This window comes from Macadamia integrifolia, chromosome 5 (assembly GCF_013358625.1).
Source record: "Macadamia integrifolia cultivar HAES 741 chromosome 5, SCU_Mint_v3, whole genome shotgun sequence".
In the NCBI taxonomy this organism is placed as follows: domain Eukaryota; kingdom Viridiplantae; phylum Streptophyta; class Magnoliopsida; order Proteales; family Proteaceae; genus Macadamia; species Macadamia integrifolia.
The window spans coordinates 34,227,867-34,247,348 of NC_056561.1; the positions used below are offsets into that span (position 1 = coordinate 34,227,867).

At 37.9% G+C, this 19,482-nt stretch overlaps 1 protein-coding gene across 2 annotated transcripts in view; it reads left to right on the forward strand.

Moving 5' to 3' along the window:
• The first annotated feature begins 8,455 nt into the window (after positions 1-8,455).
• The window catches only part of LOC122078680 (putative potassium transporter 12), a 28,575-nt gene continuing 17,548 nt past the window's right edge, over positions 8,456-19,482 (forward strand). Inside the window, exons 1-6 of one of the 2 annotated variants that reach the window (XM_042644771.1) lie at positions 8,456-8,743; positions 8,848-9,092; positions 13,198-13,426; positions 13,556-13,804; positions 18,047-18,097; positions 18,523-18,783. In XM_042644771.1, the coding sequence (XP_042500705.1) occupies positions 8,862-9,092; positions 13,198-13,426; positions 13,556-13,804; positions 18,047-18,097; positions 18,523-18,783 (1,021 nt within the window). In that variant the 5' untranslated portion in view covers positions 8,456-8,743; positions 8,848-8,861. The remainder of the gene's footprint in view (positions 8,744-8,847; positions 9,093-13,197; positions 13,427-13,555; positions 13,805-18,046; positions 18,098-18,522; positions 18,784-19,482) is intronic. The other variant, XM_042644772.1, reaches the window with a different exon arrangement.

Below are 19,482 nucleotides of genomic sequence, written 5' to 3' on the forward strand. Positions count from 1 at the left end.
CGAGAACTATGATTGGTGCAATACCGTACCTAGAACTAACTTGTGCAAAATTAAACAAACAAATAAATAAAACAAGACTAAGAACTCAAAATAGGAACATAAAGTAAATACTGTTTAACTGGATCTATATTTCAGAATCAAGAGGCACTACTGTAGGCTTTGATTTGAAGATAGAACTAGAAGCAGATAGTAGATGCAGATGAAAAATGCATAAAATAATGATGTAATTTGAAAGTAAACTTTGTTATTATTTAGAGATCTTTGATTACAATGTAGGCTTAGATTAGAGGATTTGAGAAGAAGAAGGGTGATTGGTCTTTGATGGAGCTAATCTTTGAGGGCGATCGAACTTGGAGGGGACGATCGGAACCTTGAGTTGTTGATGAAGACCGGCGGAGCTTTGAGATAGTCCGACAGAGCTTCGACTTTGAAGAACTTTAGAGGGGCAATCCTTAGAGAGCTTCTCTCTCTCTTTAAAGCTAATTTTTGGGATAAATCTCACAAGTGTTTTGCTAAGTGGTTTGTGAAGGGGGGGGGGAGTGTCCTTTTTATAGGGAAAGAGGACACAATTATATTTCATTTGCGGCGCATTTGAGTTTCATTTGACACTGTTCTAAATTACATTTGAAACAGTACTGAATTACATTTCATTTGGTATTAGACATGAATTTGGAGCACTATTTGAAGGCATTGTTGGCGTCGAAAGTTGGGATTGATTTCGACCTTTGATTTAGAATCTTTTATCTTGGCCATTGATTTGGAATCTTCAATGATCGTACCATGGCATTCCATGTGTCTAAGACACTATTTTTTGTATTGGTTTGATCAAGGAGTTTGTACCATATTTGACTGAGCCTGGTATTGGCCTTACTGTCCTTTAACCTGGGATAGTAGTAGTACCACCTTTCCTTTAAGAGATTGTCCGTGGTTAACTGATTAGGTGAGTTATCGACATCACCGATCGGCTAGTTTAGAACCGTCATAGTAGACGTTGTAGACCAAATTAGCGTTTGGTGAGATTTACGAGAGGTCACCATTTTGAATTTGCTTGAGGATGATGCCTTGCTGGAGGGAACATCTGGCTCATCATCAGAGGGGTCTTGGGCCATTTTTTGAGTGTGGCAATGGACTACCATATAAATTTTGATGGAGCTAAGACTGTAAGCTCTGTCACTTGATTCCTCTTCTGAGTCAGAGCCGAATTCGATGAGGCGAGCCAGAAGGGCTTCCTTTTCACTTTTGATGCTTGATTTTGAGGAAGCCAGAAGGGCCGTGATTGGTTTGAGGCCCGTAAGGCTTTGGATGAGGGCCAATTTTTCACATTTTGAGACATTACAATTGTTCCACCATTTGACGTGGTAAACATATGAGAGGACGGGGGTGATCCAGTCCTGGGTTTGAAAGTCATTGATCTCATAATCCCAAAAAAGGGTCCATGCTAGGCGGCAGTGGAGGAAGAATCGGAGGAGATCAGACTGGTGTGGCTGTTGTTGGGTGTGTTTGCATAATATTTGTAAAGATTCTTGTATTTGTTATGGAAAGATATTGACCATGGGGCCATATTGATCCCACTAACGAGGAAACCAGAGGGGTGTTTGATTATTGAATTTGGAATCAAAACAAAAGAACCAGGAATGCCTGTTGTTCCTATTTTGGAATAAGAATGCTTTGTACCATGCCTCCTGGTAGTCATAGTAATGATACCCAGAAGGGGTATAGGTATTTGAAAAGTTTTTGCAGGTGAGGGGATGGTTGTTCCAATCTTTGAGGCTAAAGACTTTGCATATGGTTACGGTTGTGTGTGTGACCAAGGATGGATCATTTTTGTCGAAATTGAGTTTAAGCCTGACAGAGTCAATGTCGACAAGAATATATTCATAAAATTCTTGTGTTTTTGCTGCCGTAGGGGAATAATAGTGCCAACCTTGAAAGAAGATTCGTTGAGCCATGTTTGATGGAGAGTCCATGCAAATTTCAAGAACTTCTTCAATAGTGAAAAGATCTTCCTTGAGAGGTTTTCATGGTATTGGCTTTTGATTTTGGATCCTTAAGCTGTTTGGAGGGGTTTGCCCTGGGTTGTTTGAAGGCTGGAACTGGCTCTATTTGTGGTTTGAAGAGGGCCAGCAGCTGAGGAAAGGACTACGACATGGGAATATGACCAATTTACGGAAGCCAACTGGGATTGGCTACGGGTAATAATTTGGTTTGAGGGAGCAGCAGTAGTGCCGTAGCTGGATTTGGATCGAACTAGGAAATTTGAAGAAGTGGACTCTTTCGGGGGAATCATTTTGAGAAGGTTTATTTGATGAGTCTGACCTTATAGAAATTCACGAGTAAAGAAATCAGGGACAGAATTAGATTTTCCTTTAATATATTAAATTTGAAATTCGAAAATTGAGAGTAAAGCTTGTCATCGGGCAAAAATTTGTTTTGAAATTAAATTTGAGACATCATTTTGTAAAACAAATTTAGCAGCGCTGGAATCAACAAGAACTAAAAATGGTTTGTTTAATAATGCATTTTGAAATTTTTGAATGCAAAGAACTATGGCTAAAACTTCTTTTTTAATGGTGCTATAATTCTTTTGAGTTGGGTTCCAGGTACCAAAGGTAAACTGGACAAGCTGTTCTTTATTTGTATTTGGGAGTTTTTGTTTGAGAATTCCACCATATCCAATATTAGAGGAGTCAGTTTCGACAATTTTGAGTGCCTTATGATTATAGATAAAAAGGCAAGGAATCTCTTTAACTAATTTTTTGATTGTTTGAACGGCATTAGTCTGAGTAGAAGACCATGGTGCCAGATTTTTTTTTAGCCTGAGGTAAAGTGGCTCAGTAATTTTACTAATTTGAGGAAGGAAGTCTCTTATGTAATTTAAACTTCTTAGAAACCTTTGTAATTGGGTTTTGTCTAATATTTGATCAGAAAATTTATCACAAAAAAATATAGCTCGATCGATAGGGGTTAAGGTACCTTTTTCGATCAGATGTCCGAGAAAGTGGACCTTGGTGAGGAAGAATTCCATTTTTATTTTTGAAATGATGAGGCCATTTGATTTTATAATTTGGTAAAAAGTTCTTAAATGTTTGAAATGCTAATCCACTGAATCAGAAAAAACTAAAACATCATCAATGTAGATAATTGTAAATTGTCCATAAGAATTAAAGATATCATTCATAATTTTTTGAAATTCACTAGGAGTATTCTTGAGGCCGAATGGCATGACATTCTATTCATAGAGGCCAAAGGGGGATATAAAGGCAGTTTTATAACAATCTTTTTCATGAATCTGGATCTGCAAGAATCCGAATTTCATATCAAATTTGGAAAATATTTTGGCTTGATATATTCTTTGTAAAAGTCATTTTGGTTTGGGATTGTGTATCATACCCACTGAAGGGCATCATTTAGGGATTTGTAATTAACAACCAGGTGTGCGGTACCTTGTTCAATTTCAGAAGCCTTGTTAACATAAAAAGTCGTACAACTCCAAGGGGAGGTACTGGGTCTAATGAGTTTTTTGGCTAAAAGGTCATTGATTTCTTGTTTGCATGTTTCAAGAAGAGTTTGATTCATTTGAGCAGTGCGTGCTTTGGTTGGGATTCGAAGTTCAAAAAAATCTTTGGCATATGGTAGAGAAACCATGTGTTTTCTTTGATGCCAGAAGGCATTTGGGACATCAGAGCAAAGATCATGCTCAAATTTGGAACGGAGTTGGTTTATTTGATGAATAGTTTTGGAATGGTTGATTTGCTTCATAATTCTTTGATGGAGAAGCTCAATTTTGAGAAAATTTAATTGTTTAGTTTTATTGGTACTTTGGTTAATGGAAGTTTGAGCTTGTATGAAGGGAAAAATAACTTTTTGGCCTTGGAACTTGGTAGTTGTACTATCTTGAGTAATTTTGAAAGGTTTAAGAGTTTTAAGAAATGGTTGACCGAGGTTGATAGTTTGATCAAGGTTTTTAGCTAGAAGAAATGTTTGGGGGAGGCAAAGGCCATTTTTGTAGACATGGGTGTTGGACAATTTGTATTGAACATTTAACCCGGACCCATTAGCGGTAGCAAGCCGTTGGGTAGTGCGTTCATAGTACTGGGTTGGAATGACGCCTTCATTGATACAGTTGAGCTGGGCTTCTGAATCAACAAGGACAATGGTTGAGAGTTTGAAAGAGGTATTAACCACAAGGGTTATGTGGATATTCCAATTTTGGGAAGAAATACTAAGGATGAATCCTGGAGGAGGGGTGATATTAGCCAAAGGATTTTCAAAAGGTTCATTTAAAATTGGTTCTTTGGTTGTAGGATTTTGTGGCGGTGGTTGCCGAGTCAGGAGGGATAATTGTTGTTTGATAGTTTTGATTTCATACTGCAGAGTCGCAGTAGTTATTTCAAGGGTTTTGATTCTCGAAGAATGGTCAGAGGTTGAAGGTTTTTGGATTTTGTCAAATTTTTGTATTTTTTTTTGTAGGTTGTAAGGTTGGGGAGAGTTTGTCAAATTTTGTTGTTCAAGATTAAAGGTTTTGAAGAACCAATCACGTTTTGGTTTATTTTTTGGTGATTCAAAATCGTTTCGAAGTAAAGGTTTGTCAATTTGATATTCTTTATTAGTTTGGAGCATTTAGACTCCTGGGTCATGTTGAGGTGGAGCCACCTCAGATTGAGTCGGAGATTGGGGATGATTTTGGTCGGAAGGAGTTGAATCCGGAACAGAGAACGCAGTCTCATAAGTTTCATGGACAACATTTTGACCAGAATTTACTCCATAAAGGTTTTGGATTGGAAGAGGAGTCCTAAGGAGCGGACTCAAAGGAAAATAATTTGAATTTAAAGAGGTCGAAGCATCAGAGCAAGACCTACGAAAACTTTAGTAGACACTTTGGGGTATTTGTCGGTTAAACTGAAGGGTTACTAAACCATCTATAGTTTGGGAGATGAACTGGATATTGGTGTTTGAGATTTGGGGTTGAGGTGTGGTGGTTTGCAACTTCCACTCATTAGGGAAAGAGATATCTTTCCACTGAACCAGTCTAGGATAAACAACTTGACCTTGGATACAGTCAGTTTCAAGGCAAAGGGCCTGTCCTTTTGGAGATCGTTTGAGGGCTCTGGGTTTTACAGTTTTCATTGGTTTGTATTTGATACGATGAATGACAACAATTGGAACCGATCCATGCATCATTCTGTATCCCTGGGTTTTGAGGTTAATTTTGAGGGGATGTAAAATATTTGGGTCCTAGAGTACTATGGACATATCCGGATAGACATTAAAATGGACATGACCATAACAAAGGCTAGTTTCGATGGCTCCCAGAAGGGAATTATCGAAGTCTAAGAATCTTTGGTCACGTAAGGCCAATAACATGGAAGTGTTGAGGCCTTTACGGTGAAGTGGTTTGATAGCTACTTGGACAAGGCCAATATGGACATGATTAAATTTATTTTTGAGATGGTCTTGTAAAGACCTGGGATAAAAAAGGGTAATTTCATGTGTTTCATTTGTGAAATTTATAGTTTGTTCAACGGTTTTGATGGTTTCAAAATTTGTTTGCTAGTCATTTTCATAAACTCCTCTTTGTGAAATTTTGGACATATCCCAATTTCAGAGTCTTTTGTCTATGTCAAATATTTATTCATCATAATTAAGCACAATAGAACTTGTGCTCACCTCACCTGCCGACCTCATCGACATGGAGCGGGATAGATGATTAATTGTTTGAGAAATCTTAAACTTGGGGTAACTTCCTAGATTTAGCTATTTGAAGGGGTATTTCCAACATAAGTTGGGCACAAATGTGGTCTTACACTCTTCTGCCACTCCTCCCAACAGTCAAAAGGCTTATACACTGTCAAAAACTAAAAATAAAACGATTACACAAAAGAAAAGAGGTCTGCAAAATAAGATAAATCGAATTCACTACCACAATGGCTCTGATACCATATAACAAGATCGATCTACACTAAAATCCAGGGATCAATCTACACCAAAATCGATCTACAAAAATAATGGCATTCTATAGGGGGTGGCACTGTTATATATATATATATATATATAGAAAATAAAGTTGCATAGTCGTTAGACTTGCATCCAGACACAAAAGCATTTCAAATCAGGGTAATTTACAGTGCCACCCCCTATAGAATGCCATTATTATAAGAACATCCCCTCTGTTTCACTAAATTAGACCCAGACCCCCTACTGTCAGCCATTGTTGAGGAATATAACTTATATGCTGATGTCAACTACTATATTTTATTTTAAATACCAAAATACCCTTACTAAATAAGAAGTACCTAAAATATCCACGTAGTAAATTACATACATTTCTCCAAAATCTATCAATTTAGACCACCAGCAATCGTTCAGAGCACCAGAGATCACAACAGTAGCGACAATAGCATCGACGAAAGTGACGACCAGCAAGGAGAAAGCATGAGTTTTGGAAGCAATGCTCAGATGCCCTTCTTCATCTCGTTCCTTTTTCTGTCTCTTTTTTACGGCAACCAATAGGGAGTATCATCTTCTCCATTCTCTGTCTTTGCCTTTCTTCATCTCGTTTCTTTTTTCTTCAATGGGTTTCTTTTTTTATTTTGCAGGGACAAAATCTCCTGTTTCCTCGCATTTATGGGCACGAAGCAGGAGGGTACCATTGTGGCGGGGATTTACTGTTCTTCTCCTCCTCGTGGATCGGTTTCTTGGGCCATATAACTAATTTGATCTGTTTGATTTGTTGATTTCTTCATCTCTGTTTGAATTGGATTTTACTGAAATGAGAGTTCCAGATTTCAGCTGGAACTGAAATGGGTTTCTTTTTTTCATATTGGAAACCTAATTGAGGTGGATCAGAGTCATTTGGTTTCAGTTTCTCCTCTGCCTTCTTCTCCTCCCGTGGCGGTGGCAGCTTTACTTCATCGATGCTTATGATGTATGTCTGTCCAACCCTTCTCCACAAACAATTGACCAAGCAAATGGATCCACACCATCCCTAATCACCACCACCTGGTCTTTATCTTCCCCTTCTAACTTCATCTCTTCCACTCTGTTACTTGAACCACTCCTACAATTGGCTCTCCGACGTGATCCTGCCGGACTTTGCAAAGAGATCCTTGCAAATGCTACTCTCGACTTCTTCTTCAACAATCTAACTAGAGAAGTATCGGAATCCACGTCTCGGTGAAGGTGAATATGGCTAGGGGTGAAGAGGAATTGGGTCAAAATATAATTTTGAATTAATAGGGTATAACGATCATTTTAACTCTTCACTTAACAGTGACTGACAGTAAGAGGTCTGAGTCTAATTTGGTAAAACAGAAGGGATGTTATTATAATAGTGGTATTGGGGGTGGCGCTGTAAATTACCCTTAAAATTATCATCCTATACCCCTATGAAAAAAAGAAAAAAAAAATTCCATCCATATTGATACCCTAATATTCTCATTGACCCTTGCAATATATACAAGAACTACACAACCAAGTAGTGATCTCTTCGCGATAATTTTTTTTTTTTACTCGTTATTTGTGAATAATTTGGGGTGTCAATCGCTTAGTTCGATTTGGTTTCAGTTGGGTTGAATCAATTTCAGTCCAATAATGAGGGAGACCAAAACCAATCCGTTAAGAAACTTCGATTTTTGGTCGATTTTGATCTGGTTTTGTTTCGATTTATTCTGATTTTTCAATATCGGGTTAATATCGGTTTAGATCGGTTTATTATTGGGCTTGAACCATAATGAAATTCTACATTCATAACATATAGTAACAAGATTTGACCAAAAAAACACTTTAAATTTATGATTAAATCATGGTTTATCGTTATATGGGAAAAATATTAATATTGAAACCAATGGATAACAAATTACTAAGAAGATAACTAATATTGAAATCACAAAATGAATCCTATTATTTAATCATTCATTTAACTATCCAACTAGTTTTGTATGGTGAACAAGAAAATCAATGGAAGCATTATTATAATTTACAAATCAATTTTTCTATTTATAACCTAATATTCAATGATTTATAACAATTCTCCTTATAATAAATTTTTTTTCACTAATATGGTAAAAAATGAATATAGTCAATTCATCAATTTTATAACCTTATAATCATTTATTTTTTTATCAATTTGATTTCGTTTTGATTATTAATTAGTTCGATTTAAACCAATTTTTAGATGGTCCTAACATACGTCAGTCTAAAAATCAATTCAATAAGAATCAGTTGGAACGATTCGGGTTTTGACACCCATATGAATAATAGACTTTGGCAAAAGGTTCACGTGATCAATCTCCTCTCCAAAATCTGGGGGCCTTCTTAAATCTATATTTTTGTTAAAAAAAAAAAAGAAAGAAAATGACCAGACAGCAGTGGGCCCCACACCCGGACCACCACGAGTCAGTAATGTATCATTAGGTGATAACATTTAGAACGAACAAGACAACCGTTGTTGTCCCAATGTGTTATAATACCATTTACAGAAACTTGGCAAAAATTTAGCTAAAAGTTTTCCGGCAATGGCGGAAACAATTTCTGAGGCCATCCAGCCATGTTTTTGCAATCTGGGCTTTCATGTGAATCTGAAAAGCAGTACACTGAAAAAATCTGAAAATTTTGTCGTACTTGTGGAGATAGCAGAGTAGCAATAGATTCGGCTCTGTTGATTTACATTCATTAAAGAGGAATTTCTGTAACTGGGTTCCTCCTTTCACCAGATCGCGAACAGATCATCATCAGAAATCTCAAGGTATTATTGTTTTTTTTTTCTGCATAATTGGGTTTTTTTAAGAGTTGTTGATGAACAATTTTTATCAAGAATATATGATGATTGTTCATTATTGTTGTTTCCAGTACCGCACAAGGAAATGGAGCAAGGAGGAATTGAGGAGAACATTCGGTTGGTTCGTTCGGAGTCTAGATGGGTGGATGGAAGCGAAGTAGATTCAGAGTCTCCCAGAACATCTTTGTTCGAAGTGGAACAGCTCAGGGAAGGTCATGGGTCTCTCAGGAGGAGGCTTGTGAAAAAACCAAGGAGAGTTGACTCGTTTGATGTTGAAGCCATGTCTATAGTTAATTCCCATGGCCACCATTCGAAGGTAGTGTTTTATTTTTCCCATCTCAATTTTCATCTTCGTATTCCTTTCAGTATTGTTGCGTTTTCTTCTTTTGACACACTCTATGCGTTTGGTTTAGTGTTCTTTGCTTTTTGTGGCAGAATAGCCCATGTAGGTGTTCTTTGGTTCCACTGATCATCTAGAGTAGTTGACCCTGTAGTTTCTAATGTTGGATCGCACTCTCTAAGTGTGTTGATACTTGATATAGGCCTAAAAGTCTCGTAATATTTTTTTTTTTGGGGTGAATAAATAATTCATTACCAAGCGAAGAAGGAAAAAGAATATAGCCCCTAGAAAGGGGAGGGGGAAGAAATCAGAACTATCTCAGAGGGTATTACTATTCCTAATGCTTGAGCTCGGGAGCTCCCAGGAGTTTACAATATGACAGTTTCTTGGGGTGGGATTACAAGTAGAAGTATTCCAAGATATTTTTGCTTTGACATCAAAGAAGATGGAGCTCCAAATCTTATCAAGTGGGCGAGAGTTGGAGGTCCATTTCCTATGATTTCTTTCATCCAGATCTAGTTTATTGTAGCGCCTAAGGCCAGTCTTCCTACAATATCACAAAAAGACTTTTCCTGAAAAGTCATATCCATCCAAATCCACTCCCTATGAAAGGGAAGTATTCTCCTGTTGTCTGGCCAGTATTTGTGAAGGATCCCTTTCCAGAAAGATGAAGAGATGGTGTAAGCAAAGAAGAGGTGCTCTATAGTCTCCATCTCATTGCCACATAGGATACACATAGGGTCAACATGAATGCCTCTTTGCATGAGGAAATGATGCGTGGGTAAGGAGTTAGTAAACATTCCCCAAGCTGTGAAACTCTGGCGGGGGATGTGATGCTTGAATCATATAAGACGATGCCATGGAGAAGTTGAGCCCTGAGTCCTGACAAACTCCCAAGCAGCCTTGGAAGAGAGAGCTTAGAAGAGGAGGGCATCCATAGAGTAGTGCCATGGCTTTGTTGATATTGGGATGACCGGAAAAGAGTTCCATATATCCGCAAGATGAGTTAAAGAATGGGCTGAGGGAGACCAGTTTCCTGAAGAGAGAATATCAGCCACAAGGGCACTTGGAGAGGCCTGAATTATAGATTCTTTTGGCGCTTATAGTGTGGTAAAGGATTCCCTTGGGGTGCCAAGGGTCAAGCCAAAGGTAAGTATTGGCTCCATTGCCAATCTGGGAGGAGCAGGCTGAAGATATAAAGGGCCCGATAGCAATGATTTTACGCCACACCCATGAGGCATCTGCTGGGGTTTTACAGTATAAAAAGAATCCGATCTTAGGGGATTCGAGTAAATCCAATCGACCCATATACTTTTCTTCTTAGAGATGATCTTCCAAGCCAATTTGATGATACCGGCTAGATTAACATCCTTGATCCTTCTCAAACCAAGCCCCCCTTCTGCTTTAGGAAGGCATACTGCAGCCAACTGATAGGACAAAGAAATTTAGAACAATCGCTTCTTTTCCAAAGGAAAGAGGCAAAAATGGACTCCAACTTGGAAATGATGGATTCCAGCAAACCATAAATACCTGACCAGTAAATGTAAGAAGCTTGTAATTTATTCAAAGTAACAGATGACTTTCATTCTGTCAATGCTTGTAAATTGTTCTCTCACTTTGTTCTGATATTTTATTACCCTTCTATTTGCTCCCACTCTTGGAATTCATTTTATTGCCCTTATGTCCGCTCTCACTCTTGGAATTCGTAAGGTCTTTGCACATGGGTGTCAATGTTTTTGGGGTTAGCCATTAGGGTGAGTTTTACTTGAGTCCCAACAAGTGATATCAGAGCCAGGGCATGGCAACTCCAGAGTCCAGTGTGCACTCTCACCCTTAAAAAGCTAGTGAGAGAAAGTGCCCAAGTCCTTATAAGCCTTCAGAATTGCTATACCCTGACTGATACCACTTATTGGGACTCGGGTAGAATTCATCCGTAAAAGCTAGTCGTTAAGGAGAGGGTGCCTCTTTTGTTGGCTCCACCATTTGTGACACCGTTGGGAATCTTACTTTTTATGTCACCATCAACTATCTTTTGATGGAGTGCAAATTTCATAGATGGACCTCTAACTCCCGCTCTTATGATAAGATTTGGAATTCCATCTACTCTGATGTCTCCACCAACCTTGGTTGCCTCAAGCATGGCCATATAGAGTCTCACCTAGAAATAGACACATTGTTGCTGCCTGGGACCTTCCTGGTTCTATTTTAGATCCTCCCCCCCCTCTTATGATGGCTGTTTCGTGGATGTTTTAGCTATTTTCTTTTGTTCTCCCTCCCCACTTTTGTTCCTTCTAGGGGCTTGTCCCTAATGGCTTGATGCCTCCCCCCCCCCTTTTTCCCCCTTGTATATTCTTCCTCTTGCGTAATTTAATTGTTTATTCATCCAAAAAATAAAAAAAGGAGAGGCTGCCCAAGTCCTTAGATGCCTTTCATTGGGCTATTCACATCCGATGTGGGATCATTGCTTTTGCGTTGAACCCAAACAGCAAGGGGGTTCATGATGTATATGCAATGGAGTCTGGTATAACTTGACTCATTGTGGTTATACCTGCTGGTCATGGAGCACATGGTTCAAGTAAGGTTTGGTTTGACTGTTCAACATGGCACATTACTGGAGCAATCTGTTGGAGGGGAGGGAGCTTTCAATCAGAAGCAAAATGAGAAAATGAGTCATGGTGAACTTCCTCATCAAATATCATGAAAGACGGGAACATTCTCCCTTTTGTCATAACCTCAGTAGTCTTTTGAATCACTTGTCCTTCGTCAATATGCATAAGACTGAGATCTTGGCTTATACTGTATGGTTCAAGTCAATCTATAAATGCTAAGGACTTTGATCACTTCCAAAATACTCTTGTTGACCATTAAATGGAGACATCTGAAATGCAATTTCTCTCAGAAAAGCCATGAATATGAAGCTTGCCATCAGTTTTGTCCCATTATGGTCGCAGTGGCACATCTCTTTTCTATTCTACACATTCTAGAAACAAAAGGAAGACTTGTAGGAAATTGATGTCTCAAGAATAATCTGAGCACAGTAGTGAACCACCTTAATGTATGATCACGGAAGCAGAATGGAAAATCAAATATACATACAGACATCTAATACTTAAAGTTTCTAGCGTCACTTCCCATGTGAGGGTCAGTGAGCGAAGTCATTTCAAAATGAAAATTAAACGTTACAAACCCAATAATTATTGAGCTTTAAAGACTCTACGGGGACATTGGGCCTATTCATGATTAATCATAAAAGATAATGCCAAGATCTATGCTTAGCCAAGCGACTGGCTGTTTCATGGGTTGAGTTGGATAGGCTACGCTGAAAATTGCCTATGGGCTTGACTGCTGGAATTATTAGATCACCTGTAATTGTTGAGAAGGATTAGATGCCTGAAAGAAAGAACATGAAGCTTTTTTTCAGCCTTTGCCTTATGTGAAGGGGGGATGGACCCATATTGAGGTGCTTAAATTGTGTCTTGATGTTTGTTTAGCATCACTTAAGCAAATCCTTCACATTTTACCCTGTCGTTGTCATTTCTGTATCCACTGCATTGTATCCTCAGTCCTTAGTGGCAATTGGCCAATTGAAATGTTAGAATCAATGTTTAGGTCATGTTTAGGACATTTGATGTACAGCCAAGGAAATTATTGTTGGTTTTCTTTGAAGACCTTTTTTTAGGCCTTCTCAAGTATTTATATGAGGAATTCATCATGCCTTTTTCACGAAGGCACTGTTTCCCTTCTCATCCCTCTTATTGCTCTCTAAAAAAATTCCTTGTGTTTCACATGGAGCAGCCTTGTGTCAATGGATGTACCCAAGATTATGTCTAACCCCTTTTTCTTGGTTGGATACTGCTACATATTCCTGTATCCCACCATGTAACTTGGACAGAATTGTGCAGACTCTAGCATGTGCTAATTAATCTTTTCTCATTTCAAAGAGTACCAAGTACTCCAGGCTTTTATTTTTTCAAAGATAATTTGACAAATGATGATTTGGATGCTTCTTACATTTATGTGTCATTATCAGTACTTTAAGACACTTCTACCCTTCTACTAAAATTCTATTTTCTATCTTCAGGATCTCTCCATTTGGACAACTCTTGCACTGGCATTTCAAACACTTGGTGTAGTCTATGGTGACATGGGCACAAGTCCCTTGTATGTCTTTGCTGATGTTTTCAGCAAGGTGCCTATAAAATCAGATGTTGATGTCTTGGGAGCTTTGTCGCTAGTGATGTACACAATTGCTCTTGTTCCCTTTGCTAAATACGTTTTTATTGTGCTCAAAGCTAATGATAATGGAGAAGGTAAAAGTTTGAAAACTTGAATAAATCTTTTTCCTCCTTTAAATAGTTTATATGATCAAATTAATGAAATCTCAGGCATCTATCTGTTCAATATTCTTTGTTGACCAATGGGTGAATTTTTTTTTTCAGGAGGCACATTTGCGCTTTATTCATTAATTTGTAGGTATGCAAAAGTTAATCTATTGCCGAATCAGCAACCAGCTGATGAACTTATCTCTAGTTTTAAGCTCAGATTACCCACTCCAGAGTTGGAGAGGGCGTTAAAGATAAAAGATTGTTTGGAGAGGAGATCCTCCATGAAAACATTATTATTGCTTTTGGTTCTGATGGGGACTTCTATGATAATCGGAGATGGTATTCTTACACCAGCAATGTCAGGTACACTGGTGCTTCCTTAGCTTTATTTGCTATTTGTAAAGATTTCTGAGGAAACGCCAGGGCGGGGGGTTTGAGTTATGTAATAAAATCTCTCATTTACGGGTGGGGAAGGCACAGAGATTTGAGATAAAATACACTGCTCATGATTCTCATTAAAGTGATCTCATTGTGGGGTTTTGCAAGAATAGGTTAAATATCAGACATGACTACTTTGTTGGTGTCAGAAATGGATGTAGACTGTACCTTGGTGGCTTCAACAAACATAATTTCTTATTTCTGACTTGTTGCATCGTTAAATGAATGTGGAGAAACGCTAGCATGAGGCACCAACTTGTAGTCATGATATTTGCACATATTTGGATTCAACATGCCTACACAAACTCACCAAGAGGTATCATAACCTCACAACTGCATAGAGCTAGCTTTACCAAGAGTGCAAGGATGATGCTTCTTGTGCTCATTTTATATACTCATAGCCATACTTGTCCTTTCGGAACCTTAGATCTTATTTCTAGTGCTAAACTTTTGATACCTACAACAGGGATGCCCAACAATTAGGAAAACAGTTGTCACCATATGTGCGATCAAAGCTCAATCTACTTTTAGAAGTCTGCTCAATGTATGAGGTTTCTTCTGGGATTGGGGAAACCAAACTTTAGAGAGGGAGAGATGCTCCAAAGGAAATGCCCGAAAGGAAATTATCTCTTTATGCTTTCATTTAGTAGATGACCAAAAAGATGGTACAGTCTCTTACCTCTGTCTAGTTAAAAAAGAAAGAAAGAAAGAAAGAAAAGGTATTCCTATGCCAAGTTGAATGGTTGTTTTGGCTTGCAAATCACTGACTGGTTGATGCCTGGGTGGTGAAAAATAATTTAATGTTCAATATATAGATCTATCATTATTATACATGTGAAAATCATGTAACAGAACAATTTAATTGGTAAAATGCATAGAGTTCTTGAGTGTTATCTTTATAGATTATTATTCCTAATATTAAAAAATGTTTTTTCATACTGTAACCATGTGTGCACTGTGCACTAGAGAAAGACGAGAGATACAACATATAGAACTTGTAAGACACCAGAAAAACAAAGATACAGAATAACGTATAGCAAATGCATGTGCAGCAAGGGGTATCATATTGGGATACTCCTTGAAGCTGAAAAGCACATAAGTAACTCGGTATTTGTTGATGCCAGTTGACTCTAGATAATTGAATAGAAAATGATAGTTTATTCATCAAGTACACTGCTCTTACCCTCCTTGTAATTTTGCATGTTGGCTCTGAAAATAATTCTCAAAAGTTAAAATCATACTGCTCAGGATAGATGTTTTTGATAATTTAGTCGCATTAATGTGGTCTTCCACTTATACTATTCGTGGAAAATCCTTTCACTTCCAGAAGATGAGGGGAAAAAACATGAGACATCTCTTGTAGGGTAATGATAGTTCATAGTTTTCTTTAAAGCAAGGAACATCTCATATTTTTGTATGTTAACAGGAGATAGGAACTAGTAAAACACTGAATAGAAAAATCTAAGTTTCTCCTAGCTAGTTAGGTTACACATAATAATTTTCCAAAAGTCTAAACACATAAAAAAAGGGCGTTCCCAATGCACCAGGTGGTCATAACGTATGCAACTTACCCCTGCTTTGTAGAGAGGCTGTTTCTTGACTTAAACCCACTACCACTACGTCGCAATGGAGCAACCTTACCATTGCGCCAAGGCCCGCCCTCTAAAAGTTTAAACACATCATAGGACTAAAAGCAATATCTTAGAGTGATATGAGGGTTTAGTTTATTTTTTTCTTCTTTGGATTATTTGAACTGCTAAGCAGAATTTAACGTATATTTAAATTATCCCCCTTTGAGGAAGTAATGACAACTTGTTTTATTGAGGGTTTTTTCAGTTCCCCCTATGATAGGATAAATGATGTTTCTTATTCTATACTATTTTTCTTCTTGAAAAAGATAACACCTTATGAAAAGAAAAGAGAGAAGAAAAAAGGGGGGAGTAGATAGGAGGAAAAGGAGGACAAAAGAAGGAAAGATCGCTCCTAGTTATGATAGGATTGCTATTCTGTCTTCTTTAAATAGAGGAGCCGGTGTACTCATAATTTCAGATTTGAATAAAGAAGAATTGCAATTATTTGCTTAGAGCAGCTGGGATGGCTGTGGGTGAGAAGCCCAGGCTGAGATAGCCACCTCCTCTCCCACTTCAATTGTTTATTCTTTGTTTTAGTCATTCTACTTGCTTGCTGTTTACTGTTATTAACAAGAAGTTCTAGATCTGATAAAAGCCTTCCCAGACAGAATCGAGCAGCCAAGGAGCTCCTATTTATGAGGTTAGTCGATCCCCATTGCTGCCCAAGTCTGAGATCTGACTTGCAGATCCTTTGGGGGACTGGTTCTACACTCTAAGAAGATCCATCGATCCTCTCTTGAAGGTATTTTGAAGTAGATAAGCTGCTGTTCCTGCAAAATCCTTCTCATTCTCTCTCCTAGGTCTGAAAATCAAGAAGGCACATAACTCTTAAACCAGCCGTTAGGAGCTCTTCATATTTGGGGGTTTTTGTATCCTCCCTAGGCCCTACAATCGACCAAATTTGCAGCTCAATTGGAGCCCTACAGACCTGGCCACACCGCTTTCTCTTCTCTCCAGCTCTATAATAGGTCTTTCTCTCTCCTATATGGTTGAGCTTTAGGCTGTTTTTGCTCCTGCATAGGTATTGTATCTTTGGGTTTTTATTTGATGGTCTTATTTCTTTGTTTCCTGGTCCTATTTGTCTTGTTTGGGGTTATAAACTGCTGGGATAGTTTCTTGTAATCTACTCCTGCATTATTAGGCTACCACTGAGATAGAAGATGACAAAGATGATGAACAGGAGACCGAGTTCGAGCCGTTTAAACTGTGGCGATGCCGCGATGGCCATGCAGGCATTGGCACCGTGGGTCGGAGTCGGGTTTTGCGGCCGTAGAAGGGCATGCATTCAAGAAGCTCTTCATATAAATCTTTTATGCATTTTATATGTTAGGATGTGTTTCTACCATTTTTCTCTGGCATTTAGCCATTAGAACATATGTTCATTATTGTTGGGCGCATAAATGACCAAAAATGATTTTTGGCCATAATAGATAAATGGGTCTTACCCCTATTATGGTTTCTGTATTATTCTGATTTATATTAAATAGAAATAGGGTCCCTAAATGATACCAAACACCTGCAAAAATGTTTTTGTGTCAGAAAAACAAAAATAAAAAGGATACAAAAACTATTCTGCATGACTACTTATGATGCAAGCTTCATTGGAAACTCTTCTCTATGGCATGTTCAACGATAAAATTACCACAGTTAAGACTACGGAGCACATAATAGTAGCTCTTCTCTTTAATTGTCCACTTTGTGGGAATTTTAAGTCTGCAAATTTTGTATTTAATTGGATGCTTTTGTTCATACCTCCTGGCTCCCACTTCAACCCCTTTTTGTACTTTCTTCTCCTTAAATTATTGACCTTATTTATCCAACAATAAAGTGCAAGCTTGTTCTGGAAACTCTCCTTTGGTGAATAACACCTTCACTCTGAAGTAAATATATTTTATGGTGTTACTTTTTTGCTCTCAATAGTATTTTTTTGGGGGGATAGGGGTTGGGGTGGGGTTTAATAGCTGGAATTTGTTGATGAGAAAAAGAGAAAAATGCTAAGAATTGCATTAAATTAAAATCCTTTAGTTTGAGATGGTATAGTGGAACCCTTCCTTTTTTGGCAGATCGCCATTTAATATTAGGACTAAATGAGAGTTTTGACATGAAAGTGAAAACATGATGTCCTTATTTATAAGTGAAGGATATATATATATATATCTTAGGTGAATCATGTAAACAAGCGCAACATATTCAATGTAAGTGTAAAATCAATGTCAAGGGTAATTATTAAGCAAAGCTTACAGAAGACAACAATGACTTACTGAAGTTCTATATTCCAACATAATTATGTACAAAGCCATATAGACTAATGCTTACTGTCATATTACTTAAAGAGTAAAAAAGAAAAATGAAAAAAACAGAGAGATTTATTTTTTGCACTGGTTGAACAATATTTGTCTTCATTTTCATAATAAAAATTATGATTAGAGGTTTTTGTGTTCCATTATGCGTACTAGTTTTCTGTAAATGGAAGACCTCTCTGTTTAGTTTGCCTCGATCTAACCAATGTCTCATTATGCTTCTATGTCTATTGCAGTAATGTCTGCAGTGAGTGGACTACAGGGTGAAGTTCCAGGATTTGATACAAGTGAGTAGATACATAATTTCTTCTAGAATGTAATAATTTTTATAATGTTCACACCTAGCAGTCATCTTGACCTTGGCTACTTACTGTGAAGGATGGTTGTTTGATGTAATCCATTGCAAATGTTGGAGATGCCCATTGATTGAGACAGTTTTAATAAATAATCTGATATGGGTTATAGATTTTTTAGCAAAAGTTGAAGCCACCATACTGTCCTTTCCATCTGATCAATCAGTTTCTTTTGTACGATTTACAAAGTATTTGCATCTTCATATGACCAAATGATCAGGGTCATGCAAATGACACAACTTTTGGCTCTGGAAATTGATTACAATGCTACACAAGTGTGTCGACATATAGAAACGCGCGCTCAAGGCAGTGTGCCGTGAAACTTATAAGATTATTGATTTCGATTGTGTTGTTTGCAGATGCTGTGGTTATCCTCTCGATTTTTTTCCTCATTGGATTGTTCAGCATACAGAGGTTTGGGACTGGTAAAGTTGGTGTAATGTTTGCACCTGCACTTGGTCTGTGGTTCTTTTCCCTGGGATCCATTGGACTGTACAACCTATTGAAGTATGATATTACAGTTCTAAGGGCATTTAATCCAGTTTATATCTACTATTTCTTCAAGAGGAATAGTGCAAAGGCATGGTCAGCTCTTGGTGGCTGTGTTTTGTGCATTACAGGTGAGTCACCGTGAGGAAACTTGTTTCCACTGAATTTCTCTCCTCTCCTCACTTTTCTTTATTTAAGATCATAGCTTAGAGTTTTATTATTACTTCATCAATCTTTCATTTTCAATTCCCAGCTCCTCTGCCTTAAGTGAGAACCTAAAATACTTCGATTCTAGCAGCCTGGAATATATCACTCTACCAGAGCTTCTCCCAACCAAGTGGGGATGGCTACATCGATTCTGTTTCGTCATTCAGCCAGCCTGGAATTGATGCCTGATAGAATTTAACCCTCTTTACCTTGGTTATGCTAGCACATCTGCTTGGGCAGGCCAAACTTCTGTTTAATGGAATGAGATGCTTAGAAAGGATGTATGGAAATGGATTTTTCTTATGGGTGATGTAGATCAAGAGAGGTTCAAACACAAGTATTCAGGTCGGAACAAACCCAAATCTGAGTCTAATAGGTTATATGGGTCATGGGCTGGGAATTTTTTTATGTTTTCTACGCAATGGACCTATTTTGTAAGCCCATATATGAAGCATAAGTGGTCCAAATGAATTTATCTAGTTAGTTGTATCTAATCCTGTAAAGTTGTGAAGTCTTGGAATACCAATGGGTTTTTGGGGATTTCAATAGGTTAGTTTCATTGTTGGCCTTGAAATTGTAAGGTTCGTTGAATATCTTGAAAAGAGTCCCAATGTAAGACCTTG